This window comes from Hippocampus bargibanti, linkage group LG20 (assembly GCF_051943395.1).
Source record: "Hippocampus bargibanti isolate YZ-2025 linkage group LG20, ASM5194339v1, whole genome shotgun sequence".
In the NCBI taxonomy this organism is placed as follows: Eukaryota; Metazoa; Chordata; class Actinopteri; order Syngnathiformes; family Syngnathidae; genus Hippocampus; species Hippocampus bargibanti.
The window spans coordinates 5,962,068-5,985,568 of record NC_142753.1 but is presented as its reverse complement, the minus strand read 5'-3'; the positions used below and the strand labels follow the sequence as shown (position 1 = coordinate 5,985,568).

The 23,501-nt window shown below is 43.6% G+C and overlaps 4 protein-coding genes across 10 annotated transcripts in view; 1 reads left to right on the top strand and 3 right to left on the bottom strand.

The window, feature by feature from the left end:
* dlgap3 (DLG associated protein 3) overlaps nt 1–12,189 on the top strand; it is a 56,167-nt gene extending 43,978 nt beyond the window's left edge. For 4 of the 5 annotated variants that reach the window (XM_089023078.1, XM_089023077.1, XM_089023076.1 and 1 more), the window contains 11 exons: nt 2,900–4,077; nt 5,683–5,891; nt 6,359–6,461; nt 6,538–6,754; nt 7,521–8,038; nt 9,160–9,254; nt 9,943–10,162; nt 10,726–11,020; nt 11,129–11,220; nt 11,368–11,514; nt 11,880–12,189. In XM_089023078.1, coding sequence (XP_088879204.1) covers nt 2,974–4,077; nt 5,683–5,891; nt 6,359–6,461; nt 6,538–6,754; nt 7,521–8,038; nt 9,160–9,254; nt 9,943–10,162; nt 10,726–11,020; nt 11,129–11,220; nt 11,368–11,514; nt 11,880–12,185 — 3,306 coding nt within the window. In that variant the 5' untranslated portion in view covers nt 2,900–2,973 and the 3' untranslated portion in view covers nt 12,186–12,189. The remainder of the gene's footprint in view (nt 1–2,899; nt 4,078–5,682; nt 5,892–6,358; nt 6,462–6,537; nt 6,755–7,520; nt 8,039–9,159; nt 9,255–9,942; nt 10,163–10,725; nt 11,021–11,128; nt 11,221–11,367; nt 11,515–11,879) is intronic. The other variant, XM_089023080.1, reaches the window with a different exon arrangement.
* The window catches only part of gja4 (gap junction protein alpha 4), a 69,683-nt gene extending 50,755 nt beyond the window's left edge, over nt 1–18,928 (bottom strand). Inside the window, exon 1 of the mRNA XM_089023088.1 lies at nt 18,801–18,928. The gene's annotated coding sequence lies outside the window, so the exon portion shown is untranslated. The remainder of the gene's footprint in view (nt 1–18,800) is intronic.
* LOC148882831 (tissue alpha-L-fucosidase-like) overlaps nt 1–21,568 on the bottom strand; it is a 74,749-nt gene extending 53,181 nt beyond the window's left edge. For 2 of the 3 annotated variants that reach the window (XR_016118593.1, XM_089023084.1), the window contains exons 1-8: nt 21,073–21,567; nt 20,789–20,923; nt 20,524–20,661; nt 20,343–20,448; nt 19,912–20,112; nt 19,645–19,835; nt 19,072–19,171; nt 18,801–18,952 (exon numbers count right to left, since the gene is read on the bottom strand). Coding sequence is in view for 2 of the 3 variants with exons in the window: in XM_089023084.1 (XP_088879210.1) it covers nt 18,818–18,952; nt 19,072–19,171; nt 19,645–19,835; nt 19,912–20,112; nt 20,343–20,448; nt 20,524–20,661; nt 20,789–20,923; nt 21,073–21,413 (1,347 nt within the window). In the remaining variant the exon portion in view is untranslated. Of the gene's footprint in view, nt 1–18,800; nt 18,953–19,071; nt 19,172–19,644; nt 19,836–19,911; nt 20,113–20,342; nt 20,449–20,523; nt 20,662–20,788; nt 20,924–21,072 lie in introns of all 3 variants that reach the window. The other variant, XM_089023085.1, reaches the window with a different exon arrangement.
* Nucleotides 21,569–21,699: 131 nt separating this feature from the next.
* LOC148882830 (uncharacterized) lies at nt 21,700–23,179 on the bottom strand. Its single transcript, XM_089023095.1, has one exon. It carries the CDS (start codon nt 23,033–23,035, stop codon nt 22,430–22,432), a length of 606 nt encoding a protein of 201 aa, XP_088879221.1. The 5' UTR covers nt 23,036–23,179; the 3' UTR covers nt 21,700–22,429.
* Between the last annotated feature and the right edge of the window lie 322 nt (nt 23,180–23,501).

The following is a 23,501-nucleotide window of genomic DNA, read 5'->3' as shown; positions in this document are numbered from 1 at the left end:
AAAAGCTTCACGCACTAGGTCCCCACCATAAAGCAAAACGAGTACGAGTTAACTGCCTCACACTAGTCACCACCATTGAGCATAATGTGTGTATGAGTGTGTGTATGAGTGTATGTGTGTGTGTGTGTGTGTGTCCGTACACATATGAAAGAAAAATGACCTTACGTCAATTCATCATCTGTCTCAAAATGTCCGTTTCACTGCCTACCGACGATGACGTGTTTGCCAAGAAGACACAACTGAGACCATTCATGATAGCTGCACGGTAAACAAACAAACAAACGTTTGGCGACATTTAATGAAGCCGCTCATGCACCCGCGCTCAAATGTATCGACGAATCAGCATGAAGTTCTCGGTTTATTGTAACAGCGGTCCAACAAAGCCTGTGTTCGGGGACACAATGCTATTGCAATGAAAGCCATTAGAGCAGCCAGATGGGATTAACCACTATTGTGTGCAGTTGCTGCCTTACAAACCTTTTAAAAAAAGGCAATAAGTACAAGTTACCCATTTGACATCAAGCTAATACAGTATATGAATAAGGTAGTCAAGGTCTTGATGTTATCGTACCATATACTGGCGTTGTCAAGCCCCCCCACCCCCACCCCTTGACCCGAGCCACTCACCAAGACAGCAAAGAGCGGCCCGACTCAGCTGTTAGCAAAGTGGGTCAAAGCAAACTGGCGTGATCGCATGAATATTTCATGAAAAGAGCTCCAGAGTAAAGCCTCTGCAGCAGTCCAGTTGATGCTAAGCAGTGTTAAACATCAGCGGTATGACAGCACGTCGCTGACTTCCCTGCTGAATTGTTGTGACTTCAAATACGGGTGAGCGGTGTGATAAAGCAATAGAGAAGCTTTTGGACCCAAGCTGAACTCCAAATTTGACCAAGTTCTGGTTTCAACTCTGGAGCTTCAGCTATGGTACGACTGTCGGCGAGAAAAGTTATGGAACAAATCCAAACGATCACCAAGAACCGAGAATCCAACTGTGAATCAAAAATTCCAGCGGAATCCGTCCAAACAATTTGTGGTCAAAGCAGCAATTTGGGCTTCAGTTTTAAGTTTGAAGATCGCCTGATCAAGATTGTAAGGAGGACTTAGCGATCTCATGAGAGACCAATGCCCAGATCGAGATGTCAGGAAAGGAAATAAACAGCTGCTATAAGGCAGCGAACCAGACGGGCAGAGTTACGGAGGCAACAGTGGCACGCTACTGCCAGGGCGAAGGGAAGTAGGTCAGGAGGAAAAGGCAGAGGAACAGGTGCCGTAATGCGAAAAAGAAATCATGGCAATTGTGGCATTTTCTCTCCCGGCTTTGTCGTCATGGTTGCACGCGCATTTGTCACAATGATGGGCAGCTACGAAACTCGGTAGCCTGTCATGCCGCCGCAGGCTTCTTGATAAACACGTGGTTTAATTTACTCCTTCAGGCAGAACAACGCGGCACACTTGTCATCTATTATAGAGGAACACCCACAAATGATGCAAGCTGCCAATTAGAATTCTGAAAGCGTTTAGGTGTCGTCCGTTTGCTTTTCAAAAGCAGGTCAGTCTCTTGATTTCATTTTTTTCCCTGTTCATGTCTGTGGATTAGCTGCTTGAATGAGGGTTAACCTTCTTATCGACACTTATCATTTAAGCCAATCAAAACCACCGGGGCCCACTCTACACTGCATGATTATCTCTCATGTGTGCACGAACACGGATACACGCATGCCGGCCGAATTCCGCGCCGCCGAGCCAATTTAACTCTAATTAAATTTGAAAATGACGCAAGGTGTATGTGTGCAGGAATTAGAGAGGATGGCGGTAAATAAAGAGGTGATTATATTAACGACAGTCAATAAAATCAATTTGGTTCCATTTAGAAGGGAATCACCAGCGGTTGACCATTTTGGTGACAACTGTGGTAAAACCCCCAACCATGAACGCAATCCATTCTGTGATGTTGGTTGACTACAGAGCAAGACGTTCCCTTATGTGAAAGAATGTCACGTTCACCATTTTCTTTACTTTTAATCTAGCGACTCAAAGTTTACGGATTTCAGTTTTTGCGATTGTTGAGTTTTTCTATCATTTCCGACATCAAGGTTTCCCGGTTTGATCGGAAAGACGCAAACACTAAAACAAAGCTAAAATTGATTGCCGGAAAAATACTTTAAAAAAAAATAACAGATCCACATCTATCGTCTCTGTAAGACTCACCTGATCAATAAACACGCCGTTTGCCTCCGCTGTAAATCATGTTTGTGTAAATGTGTCATGAACCCCTGCGGGTGTGGATGGAGAATTGTGGCAGATAACACGGGAGTGCGGAAGTGATGAATATAACAATAAATGGAGGGAGAAAGAGGAAGCTGCTCCGCACAAGAGCTGATGTAGAAAGTAAAGCGAAAGACTGTTGATGGCGGCCATTGAGATAAAAGACAAATACAAATCTCGCCTTGACGTTTTAAGAAAAATGAATAGAAGTTTATCTGGGGAAAAAAAAGTTTGCACTTTCAATCCACAAAGCCACTTCACAAATGGCTTACCGAGATCGATACGTCAATTGTCCGTGTCGTACCTTTACGCAAGTATATTTATGTGCCACAAATAGGAAATTTTTCAGAGATTAGTTTCTCTGGAGTTAGTAATTTAGTTGTAACAAACGTTTGCTTATTACAGTATGCAAGGTAAGGGAAAAATACTGACGGCTTAATTAATATGTACTATTTGTTAGAATTGTGGAACAAGAGTGCCCCTAATGGGCAAAAATGTATATACAGATAATATAAATGACCTAGCTTCTGATTCTATCGCAGATGGTCTGGAATGTAACCCAGACGCTTCATCACGTTTCATTGTCATCTATTTTTTCTCCGTTTCATTCTTAATTTTCGTTGTATGCCCGCAGGTGAGACTTGTGCAGCCCTGTCACGCCCGCAGCGCCCCCTTTCTGCCCGGACGGCCCACCACGCCCCGGTGCATATGAAAGGGTACCATGTCAGTCGCAGTTTGTCCCAGCATTCCTCTGGTGGTGGCGGAGGAGGGCCTTGTCACTGCCCACCTGAGGACTGTGACGGCCCAGGCAGAGACTACTATCATGGTCATGAAGGCCACTACTACCCTGTGGGGGGCCCGGCAGAGGCTTTGGCGCTGGAGAGACACCATTCCCACTCCCATTCGCACAGCCACTCGGGTGGGGGAACCTTCCCTCGCTCGCACCCGAGCCAGCATCCGCCTTTGCAATCATTTGACTCGTGTGAGGAATGCTTGTCGACGGGTCACGGAGGGAAGATGCACCGCATCCCTCCGAACCTGATGGATCAGTTTGAAAAGCAGGTACCCTTCCATCCTGACGGCTTCCACACACTGCAGTATCAGCGCACCACGAGTGGGGGCACTGAGCAACGCAGCGAGAGCCCCTCGCGTATCCGCCACCTGGTTAACTCGGTGCAACGACTTTTTGCCAAGTCCCATTCCTTGGAGGCTCCTTCCAAACGGGAATACAACGGCACAAGAGGAGGCGGGGACTACCGAGGTGAGAGGGGAGGAGGTCACAGGAGCGGAGGGGAGGACACCGGTGGTCACTACTCCGGCCATCAGTCTCGTTCTGCTCGGAGAAACAAATCTCGAGAGCGCAGTAAGAGCGGGGACTCTCGGCATGAGTCGGGCAGACGACACCGCAGCAGGACGGCGGGTTGGTGGAGCTCGGATGACAACTTAGACAGCGACAGCAGCTTCCTGGTGAGTGGCAGCAGGAGAGGCTACCCCAGCGGGCACGAGAGCCTGGATGCCGCCATCCAGGAACTCACCATGAAGAGGCCCAAAGAGCGAGGCGGTGGGCCAGGGCCTGTCGAGTGCATGGCCTGTACCACCATTGCGCTGGCAGGAAGTGAAGGGGGTGGACACCTGGGTCACAGCAGTCACTCCGGTCACTCCCTGAAAAGGAGCACGTGGTCGGCCATGACAGTCAGTCAAGCCAGGGAGGTGTACCCTTCTCGGGGGGGAGGAGGAGGAGGAGGTGGCTATGACAAAGCTCTAGTGCCCGTTGAGAACAAACTCAAGGAGAGGACTCTCCATTATCTGCAGGTGAGCGCAACTGTATGAGGCCAAACGTTTGGTTAGACTTTCAAAAATCAGCTATGCAATGATTCCCCACGCAAGGACGGCGCTTAATGTTTTCGCAGCAACCCGTTCAGTCATAACCCCTCAAGTGTCGATTTGAAATGTATGCTAACATCTGTTACTACTCACAAGTACGACAGATTGGCTATGAATTGCATTTTTCCATGGGCAACAGAAGCACAACCAACAAAAACATGTGAAGGTGGTAGACTCTGCAAAACCAGCATGACTTTTCAAAGTCACAGTTAGATCTGACAAAAGCAGAAAAAGAACATTCTGAAAATAAGATGCCATCACGTCTCAGCATGGTCGTCGTGACTCATCTTCCACAACCCAGCGGGTTCTATAGGTCGCATGCTTTTTCACATTCATGGAAGCATGTGGGGACGTCAACTAATTTTGACTCTCATGAGAGCATGTATGTCATTTCCTGCATTTATATCTGCATTTTAATTACTTACAGTAAATTAAGTCCAGTTAGTCATGAGCCACACTGTCTTTCTGTCGTTGGGCCAAATGTATCAATAATATGTGACTCCTTCTCTTGATGCTGCCTGAGCCATTCCGGTTTATCTTGAGCTGGCAATAAGCAATGACAAAAACCGACATCAGAGAGAAAGAGTGACACAAAAACGGCGATGAAGTGTCAGGGCAGGCAAATATATGGGTGGCGAGATAGGAATCCAAGATGAGGCAAGCGATAACGGCAAAGGTTTGAAACGATGACCTTAAAAAGGGGCACTCGGGCAGATACCAAAACCTCAGCGCAAGACGACGTCAGTAGGACCTGGTGTTGTGTTTTTCACAGGAGGAACAGGTCCATGTCATTGTTTGTCTCATCGTTCTGTGTTGTGTGATCATCTTCAATCCTGGATTGGATGTTTGTTTCCTCATCTGATTCCCATTGATTCTCCCATCTGTCTCGCCTACCCGTTTTTCTGCATCTTTCACCTCGCGCTAGTCAACCCCCCCCCACCCCCGCCCGTGCGTCTCTCTACGTTTGTGTCCGTCATTCGCTCTGCTTGGCCACCTGCCTCTCTTTGATGCTGTCATCTTGGACTGATGCTTCATTTTTTTTCCTTTCTCGCGTGTCAAGTGTTTCTCCAGCTGTCAGAGTTTCTCTCTTTCTGTAAGTCTCTGTCGCAGTCTTTGTAGCATCATCACTCTCTATCTCTCTCTGGTGTGCACGTTCAGTTTAATCTTAAAGCAATTGTTAAGGATTTCATGCGGAAGCGTATAGATTGTAATTAGAAAGGTGGGGGGCATGTTTTTCAAAGTGACGTAGTGACTTCAAACATTTTTTACTAAATTGTCCTGAGATCATGCTGGCACGTGACATGCATGTACGGTCACGCTTGGGATAGATGTTTGTTTGAACTGCATGCAGGGAAAGCTTTTGCAACCACAATAACAGAGACTAGTGTCAATTACTAATCCGACCTCTGTTTAACCCCTCGACAAAAAAGACCGCCTTGTCTCGTGGAAACAATCTTGTACTCTACTCACAACTGTCATAATGTCAGAACCTTGGAAGGTGTTGATTTTCAAGTGAATGTGACGGCCTTGCAGGTTCCTTCTGAAGACTGGGCGGGCGGATACGGTTGTACGGAGGGCGGCAGCGGTGAGATTCCGTGCCGTCGCATGCGCAGCGGCAGTTACATCAAGGCCATGGGCGACGACGACAGCGCCGATTCAGATTGCAGCCCCAAAGCCTCGCCCAAGTCTGCCCTGATCGCTCAGAGGGAAGCCTTCAGACGATCCATCAGCATGGATCAAAGGTCAAAGTCCGCCAACGCGCTGTTTAGCGCAACACTGACGCCGCAGATTTACAATGCAATCTGTTTAGTCCGCTTTCCCCGCTCGCCGTTTGGTTATGCCGCCCTGTTTTTGCCAAACTCTGTTCTGACATTTGTTTGTGAAATTTTAACGTGTCATTGTCATATTTCGAGATAAGCGTATGAATTGTGGTTAGGAGACAATAAACCAAAAGATGGCATTACATAAACTCAGAAGAAAACTCTGTTTAGTAATACAGGAGGGTGATTCCAGAACTACAAAAAAATATATACTGTCTAATTGTATTTGAATATTTGTTCAACATCATCGTGAGCTCAAAACTGAACATGAGCGGGGGGGGGGGGGGGGGGGGGGGGGGGGGGGGGGCTTGCTTGAGGACAATTAGCTTGTTGTGTCATTTCTGCTCCATCTTTGGAACGACTCCCAAAATGCGTGTCTTTAACTTCAGGTACTCATGCAAGCAGTGTACGGAGTCCTATCCGAACAGCCGGACAACACCCAAGTCCCATGCGCGTTCACGCAGTTACACTCGCTCGCTAACCAGTTCTCAGGTAACGATGACTGTGTGGGTTATTTTGAGGACGGGTGTTCTATTGAAGCTTTGACTTATCCGGATCTCGAATTTAGTTGGGAGACGTCTTGGACAGACAGTTTGAGGCCGTGTGTGACACCATGTTCGGGGAGGTGGAGTCCCAAGCAGTCGAGGCTCTGGATCTCCCGGGGGTTTTCCGCACACGTAGCCATAGCTATGTCCGTGCCATCCAGGCCGGTTGTTCCCAGGACGATGACTGTCTCTCCGTATTCTCTCTGTCTGGCCCCCAGGGAAGCATCAAGCTGGGAGCTGGTGAGTTTCTATGCAATTCACTCCAACAGGAAGATTCTTGCGGCCATGACTGGGAACGTTTATTTTGAAACGTACAAATTGTAGGTTAAACAAGTCCCGGAAGGCATTGTGTTCAACCTTAAAATTTCCACTATCGAAAGATGGCTTTTCATCATGTTCAGAATGCCTCAGAAATATGCTTTTGCTTCTCGATTTTTGCAGTCGTCTGTGCACTCTTGAATGGAAAGCGACAAATATCCAAAAGCTAAGACAAACAAATCTGACTGGATGAATTTAAGCCTCTGCCGAGCCCTTCACCTGATAAACACAACCCCACCTTTGCTTATAACAATGCATGCTCACCATATTTGAGTGCATCCTTTCAACAAAGCCATTAAAGTGGAAGAAAAAGACAGGTGGGCGGTATAAGGGTGTGGGGGTGCTCATTTTAATATCTTCAAGGAAATTGCTTCATCTTCTAAAGAGGTAAGCTTCAGTTTCCTGAAGGGAAAAGTCAAGTCCTACGTATTTAATTTCATGCACACAAAAAAAAAACAATTTATTGAGAGTACAGGCCATTCTAGGAGTCATTTCTCAATGGTTTTCTTATCCTCCCTCCTCTCCAAATTCAACTCCCATTCACGTCATCCATATTCAACCATATTTCCATCCCGTCATTTTTCTAGGCTGTCCCTTTTGTAAGTATCCATCCCTGGTCCCTTTTTGAGAAACAACCCAACTCCTCTTCTGCCTCTGTTTCCCTTTCTCCACTTCTCTGACACTTTAGTATTTCCTTATCGCAAAGGTGCTCCTCCCCCGCTCCCACCTCGCATGTCCAAGTCTTCGCTGTCTGTGAGAGCCCAGAGCAGCACAGAGTCAACCCAGGACGCCTACTACCAGAGCAGCCATGGGCGCTCCAAACCACATAGTAACTCAGTGGACCTGGGCTGCGCCGACGGAACGTCGGGACGCTCTTCCAGAGTGGGGTACTACACCGCCACGGGCCCGGGGCGTTCCCGGCAGCACAGTAACTCAGCAGAGAGCCTGGATGGCGGCATGAGGGGCTCGCGGGAGATGGTGCCCTACGGAGGCGGTCCGGGAGTCGCCGTGCGGGCCAAACACAGCAGCTCCGCCGACAATTTGCTGGAGGGGCCGCTGAGGGCGACCCGAGAGAGGGCCGGGCGGGTCGGGGGAACCCTTGGGAAGTCGGTCTCCCTGCCGCAGAACAGCATTGTTTTGAGTAAAGCTGGAGGGCAGGACGACGGATGCGGTGGCAGGAAATGGAGGCCGTCCATCGCCGTGCAGGTGAGGAAGAAATTTGGCCCTGGGTTCAAGTTTCCAGCTGGGAGATCCGGTTCCTTAAGTCAGATACGTTCCAGAGGTGAAACTAGAGCTAGTACTACCAAAACCGTTGAACTCATTTATGATCTGGAAGGCACAAAAACTGATCTCATAAATCTTCACGCTAAATTCTAATGTCTGTGGGAGCAATGACTAAGTGGAACTGAAGAGGGGGCCTTGTCTGCCTCTTCCTTCTTACTTGTCCTTCATATCTGGCATGTTTTGGAACAGTGGCGGTATTAAATTGAGAATGAGGAGTTCTATTTGAGACATACATACTAAGTCAGACTAAAGAGAATCGATCAATTACACAAACGTGTCATGTCTTAGTTAATTGGCTTCCTTATATGTAATTGCTGGAAACATGACATGCATGACATCCAAATGCCTTGACCTCAGACAAGAGGGAAACATGCTGTTGCTTTCTTTGCCAAGAGTGAAATGAGATAAGTGATTAAATCGGCGTCTGGCTCGGCAGCTGTGTTTGTCATCCCCAGATCGGAGTTTACTTATGATGCATACCAAGTGCACATTTCTGGCTGAGTCATATCCAACCTTTTTTTAGAACACATGTCCTCATGAGCATAACCCGTGATTGCAACACACCTGGGCCTTCTCTGGGGTACTGCCCCCTATGAACATACCTGCAAATGTCGTCATGATCACACCAGAGTCAATATACGCTACAAACGAACGTCTTGCAGTCTGAATAAATGTCAGTACCGATGCCACTAAAGTTTCCAGTTGTCAGTCATTTTCCGCTTTGGCACTAAAGATGACGGATGAATAAAGTCTGCTTTGTATTGGTGAATAAATTCAGTGAGTTGCCACGGACGCCATTTTATGGATGTATTACTGCGTGTCTTTTTCTCGAAGTGCCACAGGAAAAAGTGTTAGATCGCCCAAAAAAAAAGACTACAGCAAAAACACTCAAATTCGTAACTCGTTGCCTGATTTTATATTCGAAGAACATTCCCTGACATTCGCTTGAAAGAAAAATACGAACTGATTCAAAATATGAAATCCACAGAAGGTTTTTGCACCGAGTGGCATTTCCAGTATGTGATTGTGCACTTTCATTCCAGGTTGACAGCTCAGAAACTCTGTCGGATTCAGACGCTGATGGCAAAGCTGTGACAGAAGTTCATTCGATAGGAGTACAAGTGGAAGATGACAAAAGGTAATGTTAAATTATTCACCACCTCACTGATTGCCGACGCTCGGTACACAGCGAACACAAGTGAAAGCGTATCATCTACTCATATCAAGTCTCAGAAAATATGCAGCTTTGTCCCTCAGCATCATCATCGTTTTAATGCATGATTTACAAAGCCTTTATTTTCGTCAGGGCCCCCCAACGGCGCAAACACCTTTGGGTTGATTTCACCAAAAGATTCTATTTAACATTTCATCAGACGTCACAGCTTGAGGTCGATAATGCCTTGTTGCTTTTTCTAACTGCGAGCGTGCGCTCTCTGCTGCAACAGTTTTGCGTGTGCCGTGGCCCTCGAAGCCCTTTGGTCAGATTCACACGTCAACGCGGCATCCCACGTTAGCAACTGAGCGGTGCATGTGTCCTGTTGTTATCGAGTATGATGGCGTCACACCTACCTCAAACTGTCACACGGCACGGACGAAGGGGGGGGGTTGAGATGTAAATGACATCTATTGACGTGGACTCATTTGTCATATGCCAGATGATTTAACGGGACGTTGCGACAAGCCAGGAAGCTGTACTGGCAATCACAGTGCTCACTACTCAAATCATCTGGAAGGGATTCAAAAAATTTCTTTAAATGTGTCGTTTGCATGCGATGGCGATGCGTAACGGATGGCCCTGGGCCTGCTGCGACTTCCCTGTGTCACAGACGGGCCCGTTTCAAGCGCTCCAACAGTGTGACGGCGAGCGTGCAGGCCGACCTGGACCCCGAGGGCTTCCCGGGCCTGAGCGTTGCCGTGCCAACGCAGGACAAGAGTCTCCAATTCGGTTGCTCCTTCCAACGGCATTCATCGGAACCGGAGTCAGCTGGCCAGTACACGGAAGGCCACCGCACCGTGCATACGCAGGGACAGTGGGCTTATCGAGAGGTAATTTTGTCATAATATATTGCAATCTATAATTTGGAATGTTGTTTCCCGCTGTTTGTCGACTCCAGAATGTGAAAAAAAGCCATGAGCGAATAAAGACAAGTAGTGACCCATGCTATAATCTTGGATAGATGCAAGACATGGCCGGTGTGATAAAACTGGTTTGAGGATTATAAACTAGTGTCTTAGCAACCCTCCCGGCAGAGATGCATGCACTGCGCTCTCTTCGTTATTTGTCATTCAAAATCACGACTCACAATGATCTTGCAACCGACCCCACCGCCAATCGGACAAAGGCGATCAGGATAGGCAGCTGAAGACATCGGCAATCATGATCAATGGGTCTCAAAATGGCCACCTCGACTAGTACAACAGAGAATGGCGGCCCCGGCTAAAACCGGATTGGGTGACTGCCCTTCCAACAACAACAATGGACTGGTTCATAAGCTAAATAGATTTCAAGACAATACTCTCATCCAAAGACTGTCCAAAGAAACACTTGACTGCTCGATGTCAAGCGTGAAATTGATCGATGGTCCATTTAATCGGTATCATCGTTCCAGGACTTTATCCAGAGTGGCTACGCCACAGAGTCTTGCCCAGGAGACCCACGGTCTCCCCAGCATCAGCACCTTCCGCCACGTTCCCATTCTCCACTCCCCCTCACATCGGAACGAGGGTGGGCGGGGACGCCTTCCTTGGAGGGTCCCAGAAGCCTGCCCAACTCGGGTCGAGCCTCCCCCTGCATGAGGGATGGAGAATTCTTTTTACGCCTCCTGCAGACGGAAGTGGAGAGGATGGAGGGCTGGTGTCAGAACATGGAGAGGGAGGCTGAGGAGAACGAACTCCCGGAGGAGGGTGAGTTTGTGGGGAGCGGGATTTGAGATAGTCGCAGAAATCAATTTTCAATTTTCAATCAATTTTCGCATTCAACGTCTTTGTTTTGTTTTTGGAAATCATGTCCAGTTCTCCAGTTGATTCGCAATGCGGTCAGCAGTGCCCAGATGCTCATGTCTCAGAAGGTTCAGCAGTTCTTCCGTCTCTGCCAACAAAGTGTGGTGAGAGATTGCGCATGACGGATTGGCAACTTGACATGTTCCCAAGCTTTTGTCTTGCTTTTTTTTTAAATCTTTGGTAAATTAGATCATAATTAATCGTAATTAATCATTACACATCTCTAATCATGTCACAACCACCCACCCTAGGACCCGTCATGTTACCCCCAGCCCACCTCTCAGGACCTCGCAGGCTTGTGGGATCTACTTCAGCTCAACATAGAAGACATCCGGATCAAGTTTCAGGACCTCCAGAGGCTGAAAGACTCTGGATGGAATTTTCCCCTAGAGAAGAAGGTGAGCCAAACCAACTTGGTTTCTTTCGGTGCTCCCCCCTGAGCTAAAGTGAGGTAGACTGCTGCAGATGTCCTCAACCGCGCCACAAGCTGCGACAATGCAAAAATCACAATCTGGACTGAACTAAGGTCAAACCTAAAATGTCCTCGCAATCTGTAGCTCATTCACCATTTTTGCTCAAGAACTAACCATCATTTCCTTTTCCTCTTTTCTCCTTCACATCATGTCATTGACCATTTGTGTTCTCACCGCATCCTTCCCTGACCCAATGAATCTGAATTCTTTCAATCCCTCTCACGTAACCAAAAAAAACGTCACCACACACCCCCGTTGCCATCTTAAATGTGCACGTCGGCGGGTTCCAGGAGGACAAGAAGCTTCCTCCTCCCTTACCAAAGAAGCCAGCGGGCGGGGTGAGTGGCAGCCTTCGGGCAGATAGCGTCGGTGACGGAGGGGGTGGCGCTGGACCAGGAGGCCTGGTGGTGCCTCGTGTGGGGGGACACACCCTACCATTGCGAGAGAAGTCTCTGGACCTCGTGGAGCGTCAGAGGACAGAAGCGAGGAGGAGGCTGCTCCAAACCAAGCGTACTGCCTCCTTCAGGCAAAATTCGGCCACGGAGAGCGCAGACAGTATCGAAATCTACATTCCCGAAGCTCAGACTCGACTCTGAAACTTCCCCCACAAGCCACTTCACTAGGACCAGCTATCCGGACCTTTGCAGATCCGGATTATCCGCAGGTCATTTTAACTCCTCCAAGATGAGATCATTCCCACAAATACACTTCCCAATTACCCTGAATTCTGTTCGCAAGCAGTAACAGCCGTTTGGGTGTCTTGAAAATTGCACATATGACTGACACAGAGGCCTAAAAAAATAGTAGCAAACAAATATGAATTATCGCCTATTTATAACATTATTTTATGTCGTTATTGTTTTGCTAGGAACAGCCCTCCTTTTGTAACGGTGAATCTCCGAGACACACACACACTCGTTCGTAGCACGCCCAGTCACGCTCACCCTCTCTGGCACTTGTACATCACGAAAAATATAGGGCTTAACAGGCACAAAAACTCCATGATGGGAGATGACGAGACTTGACATATTCCTGTTGCCACTCCTGAACATTCGTTGACCGCAATTTGCCTCAGCTACATGTATTTTTACTGACGATGCCAGTGTGGATAACGAGGCACGCCCAACGATTCGTCGTCCCTGCCTATTATTCGCACCGGATTTTGTTAGGTTTAGCATCGGTCACATTCACGAAAAAGAGCATCTGCACCACACTTGGGGTCGGAAAAAAAACATGATGTGAAATTTTGTTTCCGAATTTTAGGAGCATTGTCTTATTTTAAGAAACAGCATTAAAATGTGCGGATAAAGTTTTTAACGTCACCTATCAAATTTTAACTTCTAATATAAAAATAGTATTCCCCTTAACTCATTCACTGCCAGACGATGTGCAACAATATGTCCACTCCAGTGCCAGGTTTTTTGTCATTTTCACTCAAATTCTTCCCAAGTGACATTTTCTGTCCTGTCTAAAGCGTTCACGCTCAATCTTGCCAAAATGGAACATTCGTGGGGTCGCATCAGAGCCGTGACCGCATCACAGGTGTTAAAAATAGTCAAGTTCCGTTGTCTGAAGTGGCTTCTCAGGACTCCAGACGGGAGACTGGGAGAGGTACTTTTCACTGTGAGATTAGAGCGCCGCCTAATGGTTAATTTTCAGAATAGTATCGGTCCCAATAAGATTTTGACGTGAGAGGAAAAAAAATGCTTGACCTACTCTTGACAAATTTCTCTCGCCCATCCAAACATGAAGATTGACTCGGCTCGATTGTGAAAATGCCATATCTTATTTTATTTATCAACACAAGGAGTCTCGGACACGAGATATTTCTTCCAAAGAGAATATGAATTTAAGTGTGCCGTAGCATGAATTTGAATTGTGGTTGTTGACATGGAAATGAAAGTCAGGATGCGTTTGTATGGTCAGTATTTTGTGTGGACGTTTCTTTGTTTGTTTGTTTTTTGCACGACACCACTGCGAACGCAAAGAGAAGCAATGAAAAGTCCGATGAAATTCAGTCATGAGCATGATTTTCTTTTTTTCCCCTGACAATATCTGAATGGAACCCAGTAAATATTTTAACAGATGTATATTTTATAACATAATCTACGTTTATAGATACATAGAGACTATTGAGTACAGTGTACAAAAAAATACTGAATAATATAGTTTAGTCGAAATCTCTGAGACGACTGCTGTGTGGCAAATCCGGACGCAGCTTACGTCGTGAAAAGATGTGACCTAAGTGCTGGGTCAGGTACACAGGGTTTAAAAAAAATACACACAAAAAAAACATTGTTAGTTGCCAAGTTGAATCCTCTTTTACATCTTGGAATTACATATCTTAACCTGTCAATCATATCTTCCCTCTATTTCTATTTCTGAAACCAACGACATGTGCCTACCCAGCCACGCACAGACGTTCAAGTTTACAGATATGTTCATATGAAAGGAGCAAATGATCAGAGATGAGTGTCAAGAAAAAAAATGTTTCATTGTAATTTCAGGCCCCTGTTTTGTCGCAATTCATTCGGATGATCCCTTGACTATTTTCTGTTGACGCTGCATGTTTGGAAAGAAAGAAGCCAGCAGACCAGATAACATTTTTGCAGCTTTGAAAAAAAATATTTGTGAAGGAGATCCTTAAAGGACAACCGACGTCTCCGGACAAGTTGTGTACATAATTTATAAAATGGCTTCAAATGACTTCTACTGAGCGTATTTTACAAAGATTGCACCGCATATAGCTATATTTTACGTTTTAAGACTCACGCTGAATATTCAGGAAGTCTTGTTTTTGAGTTGGTGACGAGTCCGTACGTGACGTCACTGAAGGAACGCCCCTGACCGAAAAAAAAGACACATTGTAGCAGTCCTTCCATCACGTCAATGTATTTTGCTGTACTTGTTTGGCCTGAAAACCTCGTGTTGCACCAAAAAGCTGCCAGAAGAGGGTGACCAAGCTCCATGGAAGGAATTTATAAACCTGTGGAAACGGGCTGATTAATTCCTCACAGGAACTTGGACGCCATTTTCTGCCTCTTTTTGGGTGATACATTTCCCCCCAATGTTGCCTCAAAATGGCACGGAATAAATTCTTTAATCGATTCCAAACATGTATGCTTTCCTCTTCAGAACTATTTGAATCATATTCATAACTGGATGTGTAACAAGAAAGTATATTCTCCAAATCTAAAGCAATTGTTTTGATTCTCCAGCAATGCAAGACGTCTTGCGTGACGTCACGAACTGGGGGCGGGACTGTCTGAAAATGCCCAATTCACAGCTCATTTTTTTGCAGATTTTGGACACTTTAAGTAATTTTTATTGGTGTTTTGCATTTGAATAAAAATATTATACTGCGTGTTTTGGGTATTTTAGAAGCTATAAAACGTTTTTCTGATGTCAGTTAAGAAATAAAAAGTGACATCGGTTGTCCTTTAAGATACAACATAAACGGCAAGGGACAAACTAGTGCTGGACAAAAGGTGAGACCTGAAAACCTGAACTTGGCTGGTGGAGGCTAATCCAACAAAGCACAAAGACCTGCTCTTTATATATATATATATATATATATATATATATATATATATATATATATATATATATATATATATATATATATATATATATATATATATATATATATACTTACGCCTCCTGACAGGTGTTTTCATCACAGTGACTCGACAAGTATTTATCCACGGTAGCAATGTCTTCTTCACTTCTTAAGCCTTACATATAGCTTTTTGAAAATGTATTTATTTATTTATCGATTTGGTTATTTATTTATCTATTTGGTTATGCATTCATTTATTTTTTTAGTTGTGTGATTATTTCTTTGTTTAGCTATTTTTGCATTTATTTGTGTATTTGTGTTTTGCATTTATTTTTGTATGTATGTTGGTATTTATGTCTTTATTAATCTATCTGGTGATGTATTTATTATTTATTTATTTATTCATCTGATTATTTTTTGCTTTTGTTTATCTATGTTTGTGTATCTGTTTTGTTTATTTATCTTTGTATGTAATTTTGCATTATTTATTTATTTATCTACCAGTTTTTGGTTATGTATTCACTTAATTATTTTTTTATTTATTCATGTGATTTTTTTCATTTATTTGTTTCTTTATCTATTTTTTGTGCATGCATTTTTGTATTTATTTTTGCATTTATGTTGTATTTATTTATTTTACTTATTTAACTATTTGGTTATGTATTCATGTATTTGTTTGTTGATGTGATAATTTGTTTATTTGTCTGTTCATCTATTTTGGGATTTATTTGTGTATTTGTTTTTTTTAATGTATTTTTGTATTTATTTTATATTATTTCATTTTATTGTATGTTATTCTATTTTAATGTATTTTACTGTATTTTTTTGCATTTTATTTTTATACTGTATATTGGCAATTCCGCAATGAACAGTGCAAGGACTCTTGAAATGCGAGGCCTCACCAAACACGCCAAACTGACAATGCCACAGACCACCCGTCACCTCTTCCTAAAAATGCAAAAAGCCCATTTTTAGAGCCAGATGAAAAAAAAACCCAGAGTACCTCAGCCAACTGTGTCCTCAGGGGGATTCTCCATAACAACAACGCAACTGACAAAAAAAATCAAGGATGAACACAATTGAGTGCTTTATCAAAATGATATCGGACAATTTGCTGCGACTGAATAGCGCCAAAGTGGCGGATGATGTTTTTAGTGGACGAGGGGTCTTGCAGCTGCAGATTTGAGTTTTAGGTGGACATTTCTACGAGGCTGCTCTGATGATAGTCATCGTTCAAAAGGACCTTTTTTTTAAATATCGTACAATGGACTTGATTTTGGCTTCAAAGTATCTCTGCATAAGATCAAATTGACTTGAAAATGACAATTTCAAACCAAAATGCGTTTTGGATGTGCCCTCAAAATGTTGATTTATTTCGCCTCTTAAATGGAAAAAAAAAAAATCGCAAGAGACCTGCATGGCTCATTAATAATTTATGCCAAAAAGTACCATTTTCGTTTGATATTTTTATCATAAATTGTATGAATTAAACAATTGGGCTAAGTAAACTTAATTATATGCTATACAATCATGTTGATGTGTCCTTTTTGGACGTTTTATGATCCACAGAGCAGCCAAAAGACATGAAACTGAAACTCCAATGTGCCTTTTGCATTGCGGTGTTATTGACTGGTGTGTATAGACACTGTAATGCTTTTTATTTAAAAAAATGTAAATACATGTTGCCAACAAACATTGCTTTACTCAATATCACATTGTTATTGCAATATGATTATTAGTTGTAGCGGGGGGGGGGGGGGTAAATGTTTGCCACCGCTCTCATTCTTAGAAACTTATGATATCTAGCGAGCGGCGAGTTTTGTGTACAATAATTAGCTTTACGTGTTAGGATGTGTCTTAAAAAAAGCGCTGCTAAGATGGACAACAAAGGGACTCTTGGAAGACATTTCTTCCTGGGATCCAGGATGGACATAAAAGGGGTGAAGGATCACAAAAGGGGGCGGAGTGAAGAGTTTTGTTTCCTTTTCAACTCCCATCCAGGAAAGGAGGAACATGTGAAACTCATGGATTACTTACCGTCGTCCACGATATGATGTAGCAAAAGCGAGAAAATGATGTAGCAAAAGCGAAAATCTCCCCTGTCCCCCTACATCCTCTTTTTCCATCATCTCGCCCCAAACACCAGACGGGTCTGACACACCGAGCTTTTTTTTTTTTTTGTCTTTCAGCTCGGCTTCTTCAGTTGAATACAGTGCCAAGACAACATTGTGTATTTAGAGACATTCCTTTATGTTTGTTGTTGTCATTTTGAAAAGAAATGGGTGGAGCACATAGCAATACTATTAGAATTTTTAAAAATGTCTCAAAAATACGGAGAAGGTGGCTCGACAAGATGCATGCTTGAGACCCGGACATTTATTGGTTGGGATCATGGTTCAGTTTGCTGGTCTCATGTACATACCAATTTGTACTATTTACTGTTTAAAAAATATATATACAGTATATATGGCTCTGGATCTGTCTAAAGAGCACATCTGAAAGCCCAGAGAGATGGCACACTGTGACGTGGTTTACCCCCCCAACACAGAATGTAACACGGTCTATGTTGTCGAAAACTTTTCTAAAGGCTAATATTATTACTATTAATATAATGATTACTATAAAGCTATTTTAGCCAGTTAAATGAGCCTGCTGTGTCTTTTTTGTTTCCCTTTAAAATCTTTCTGCATTTTGGAGGAACTAATAGAATGCAAGAATTGCAAAATGCATTTTTTGCATTATATTAGTTCATTGCATAAACATTTCCACATTTTAACATTTTTGCAAAACAGTCAAAAAATATAGATAGCATTGTACTTCAAGACGCTCAATTATTAAAATGTTTTGGAAAATGGTGTCACCATGCAACAAAGTAATAAGTGAAAAGTAGTGTTCATAATGTCATTCTTTAAATGTATACTTAAACAAAAAAAAGATTATATATTTTGAGGAATTAATAGAATGCATTTCTGCATTATATTAGTTCACCAGTAAAGGGCATTATCCTTAAAAAAAATCCCATGAAAACAATTCTTGTACAATTCAAGTTTAGTCTCACAACTGCATTATTTTCACAGTTATATATCTGTTCCTTGAATAAACTGTGGTCCTAAATATTTGCATATTTTAACACTTTTACAAAACAGTCCAAAAAAAGACAGAATTACACTTCAAAATGTTGGATTATAAAAATGTTTTTGGCAATGTTGTCACCATGCAACAAAGTAATAAGTGAAAAGTAGTGTTCAAAATGTCATTATTTGGATGTATACTTAAACCAAATTATTATGTTTTTATGTAAACATTTTGAGGAACTAATAGAATGCATATTTGCATTGTCTTAGTTCACCGCTAAAGGGCATTATCCTTATTTTAAATCTCTCGAAAACAATTATAGCATGGTTGCTTTCACAAATGCGTTGTTTTCTCAGTTAGGTAAATATCTGTTCCTTGTATAAACGTGATTGGAAATTGTTCCATATTTTAACATTTTTTGCAAAACAGTCAAAAAAATTAATGAATTATTGAATTATTAAAATATTTCCACCAATTTTGTCACTATGCAGTCAAATAAAAAGTGAAAAAAGTGTTCATCATGTCTTTCGTAGTCCTCAAACGGATTTTTGGATCGCTATATTTTGAAAATGTTTACCTTGCAGAGATGAACGTTCACTTGGCGCCGTCCAGTTTGAGGGTCCAGGCTTGTCCTGCAGTGCAGGGGAGTTCAGGTAAAACAATGCTCAGACCGGCATTGGGCTTAATAGGTGACCAAGATAGAGGATTTGGATTCCCCAACAGCATCACCTGGATGACGGAGGAAAAAATGGGCAAGTTAAACAAGGCTTGGTTAGCATGCTCACTGATTTATTGCTCGCACTCGAACATCGTCAACAATAATATATTCACTTTTTGTTTTTGTTTACCTTGGTGTTGATTGATGTTTTGGGTTCTAAAAGTTGCACAGTGGGTTTGAGGGGCTTCTCTGTCAAGATGGCGAAAATACTGTCCCCTTTGAATGTATACCTAAACCAAAAAATTAATAATAATAATTAAATGCATTGTTTGTAATAATAATAATACATTTCATTTATCAGCGCCTTTCAAAATTATCAAGGGCACTTTACAGTTACATTGTTTATATTCGACTTCAATTGGTGCATTGGGACACATTCGCTCAACAACTTTCCATGCAAATGCCAGCTGTCATATTTCTGTTTTTGTTAAGCTAACACTCTCTACTTTTGGTTGTGCTTTTTTCCCTTCCTCGCTTGGTTTTGTTTGCATCTGTTCCCTGTTGTGTCAACCAATCAGCTCCCTCAACCCATTTGAGTCTTGTCAGCTTGCTCATGTACATAAAACACAATAACATCTGAATTTCACAGACTTTATAGCGACGGTATCTTTACACCACACTGTATTTTGTTCATTAATTAATTGAATTGAAATTTTGCGCCACAACTAAAACGAAGCCCATTCTGTTTCTGCGTTCTACGTACCACACTGGCACCGAGGCATTTTCCATCTGGACCCTCCAAGGTTTCGAAGCGTAAATAGCTTCCCCGTTGACATCAAGCCAAGCACCGACTCCCCTCAGTCGCTCTTCGAAAAGCGCCGGGATCATTCCATCAGGGGTGGGGCCCACGTTAAGGAGATAGTTCCCTCCCATTGCCACTGTGTGAACCAGATCCTGAGCAGCAAGCAAGCAAGGATGTCAGAGGACATTTTAGAAAAACTGTTTATATGCTTGGCTTGAATCAAACCACCTCTATGATGGTGGACAGGGCCATCAAGTCACTCATCTTCATGTTCTTACGATAGCCCCAGGAGAGCATGTCTACAGATGTGCATTTTTCCCACTTGTGTGGGGGCAGCTTGCCTGGAGTATATTTGTCTTCACAGTTGTAGTAGCCTCCATGTTTACATGCACAGCCAGCTCCCCATCTGTCATTGGTTACCACTGTATCCTACAAAAACAATGGTTTTTTTTATACATCCATCCAATCATATACGCACGTGATAGATAGATAGATAGATAGATAGATAGATAGATAGATAGATAGATAGATAGATAGATAGATAGATAGATAGATAGATAGATAGATAGATAGATAGATAGATAGATAGATAGATAGATAGATAGATAGATAGATAGATAGATAGATAGATAGATAGATAGATAGATACTGGCCCATACTTTAACAGGGCTATCGTTGTAAAGCCAGGCTAGAAATTCTGTGGAGTTCCAGTATGTATCAGGCGCCTCCCAGTCTCCATCAGACCAGATGACTTCAGGTCTGTACCTGCAAGACCGATGCTGACGTTAACAAAATGTTGCATTCACGGTCATCGGCAAGTGAAAAATAAAATGAAGTCACCTCACAACCATGTTGTACAGCTCCGGTATGAGCTTGTGAAGCACAAATTCTTGTGTTTTGAATCCATTCTTCTTGTCCGCTTGGTAAAGAGGGTGGAACCACTCGTAAAGAGAGTTGTAGAGTCCAAAGTGCATTGACCTGCAGATGGAAATGTAATTCTTCACTGAAAGCAGGTAGCATGAGGTGCAGACAAATGACAATCCAAGCCGTGAATATCGTTGCTGGAAAGGAACTCGATTTTACAGCAAAGTAGTTATAAACACACCGATTCCGCACAGCTTCGCCCAAGTCTCCAACAAGGTCTCTGTGTGGACCGGTATCAACAGAATTCCAGTTCCAAGAGTTGGGAGAGCCCCAGTTGGTAAAACCTTCGTGATGTTTGGCTGTCAAGACGACATATCTTGCAGGGAACAAACATAAACAAACAACAAGACAGAAGGGATGCAACAGTGGTTTGTGTGCCTCAAATTAAACACTGAATTCAATTTTACTTTGGGGCTGCAATTGTGAGGATGTGCACAGAATACAACCCCAGTTCCAAAGACTTACTTTGCTCCAGAAGCTTTGAATATATTCGCCCAGTCGTCCGGCTCAAAGAACTGAGCGTGAAACTGGGTTGCAAACTCCGGGTAGCTGAACCCAGGCGGATAATTCTTGTTCATGTAAGCCACGCAATCGGGATCTGGTGGTTTCTGACCTTGCCAGTGCCACCAGAACCACTCGCTACCAAAAGCAGGCACGGAAAATACCCCCCAGTGAATGAAGATGCCCACTTTTGCCTCATCGTACCAGGAGGGCAGGGGTCGGGCGTCCAGACTTGTCCAGTCTGCTGTGTAGCGAGATGCAGACGCCCACGTGACGAATAAAAGGACAAACGTGCAGAAAATCATAGTGAAATTTAATCTACTTGCACGGCAAATTAAATCATTAAAAGCCCGATCGTTTACTTATGTTTCTGGCTTGCTGTTGAAGTAATTATGTCCGTTTACAGTCCTTTTGGCATTTGGGTGTCATGTGACATTTGGGAGTCATTTAACTTCTTCGTTGAGATGAGTGTTAGCTCCAATCCAATTCAGTGTCGATTAGCGCCCTCTAGCGAGAAGGAAGCTATAGTGAAACAGATTGTAAAGAAACACTCATAATTTAAATAAGCATATAAATGATGATGCACACAAGTGACTAAAATAGACATTTAATGCACAATAACAATTATTTAGTTAGATTCAGGCATATTAATGTTACCCTGATAGGAAAATGCCACAAATGCATGCACATTTTAAGAGACGGGTGGATTTCATAGCATGAATATAATCAAGTGAAAGTAAACATGTAAGGTGCAAAATCACATTCAAACACACACGGTCAACCGGTTGGGCACACAACAACCCCTGAAACGACCAGTAGCATTCAATTATCAACACAAATCAAAATATAATTTAAGGACTTCACTGGGAAGAAAAGAAAGTTTGGACAGTCGAGGTACGTATAACTCACTAAATCAAATGTGACACAAACAAGTACATTTTCAAATTGTGCAATATGTTAACAGCTTGTTGTACATCCAGCAAAGCATATTTGCCAAATAACGCTCGGGTAGATTTTACTTCGAAGATAAGCACTGGTGTGTTTCTGTCCAAAGAAATTGTTTTTTTTAATCGATGCACAATAAAGCATGAATAATTAATCACATAGCAGCTTAATATGTTGTTCTATTTCAACGTGGTGTTAATATACACAACTGTGCATCATGTTACAATGCATAACAATAATAAACGCATTTTGTGCATGAACACATGGGCTGACTGTGCTACCGCATTTTGAGGTTGATGTCCAGAGATGGAAATTAAGAGTTCCAAGAACAGAGCCACTGGCATTGGTGATCTGAGGGCTCCAGGCGATGTGGAACTCACCAACACTGAAACCCCGGTAGGGGGGCTTCGACCACCGGGAACGTCTCGTTGCAACTCACGGGGGCATCTTCGTATGGTAACGTCTCCTGTGTTTTCCTCCCCGTGTCCTGTTCAGCATTGTTGCTTCCACTCGGGTCCGTCGACACGACAGTCTGCTCTTTCTGTGGAGATCCCTGGACGGGGTCCTGCTGCTTGGTCCGGGGTACCGGATTCTTCCGAGTGGTCCGTGACCCCGGGTCCCGCCGGGGAGGCTTGCGGCTGTAGCCCAGCCGCTTCAAGGCCCTCTGGGTCGTTTTGTGCGAGATGGGCGTCTCGGCACTGAAATTGTACATGGTCTGGATCTCCGTGACTGTCGCCCGGTTGTTGGCTTCCACCACACGCTCCATCCGCCTCTCGCCAACCTCATCGACGAGGCGTTTCCTGCCACCGGTCCCCCGCAGGCTGCTCGTCTTCTTCTTCACGCACCATTCCCGGTAGATCCTCGACACCGCCGTCTTGGAGAAGCCCAACCTGTTGACCGTTTCCGAGATGCTGCAGCCTGCGCTTCGAGCGCCGACGATCAGCCCTCGCTCGAACTCGGTCAAGTCCCGCGACTTGCCCATGCTTTGGAGGAAGGAGCTCCGATTCCCCCTTTCAACCGATTTCCACTTCCTTTTGTTTCAATGGGTCAACATGTTCCGTTAATACTGTGCTGTATTAACAATGGCGAAGTTGGGTTCTTCTTCTACGGTCGATTATTTACTACATTGGACTCAATGTCGCCCTCTGCCGTTAGTTTGGTGACAATTGCATGAAGGAAAATACCCATTTACCTAATACCGTCGTATAATAATTATATTAGTATATATTTATTATACTTAAAATAATATAACAACAGAAAAAACAACCAGCTGGACTGTGAGGCCTTCAAACAAATATTCCCATTAAATGAGTCATAAAAATTAACAGCTCATGATAACCGGAAAAAAATAGACCTTACTTGTGTGATATGTTGTTTTTTTCCACCTCCCAGATTGGACGGATACACTTGTAATTCGTTAAAGCTTGTGGTTTTTAGCGACCATGAGG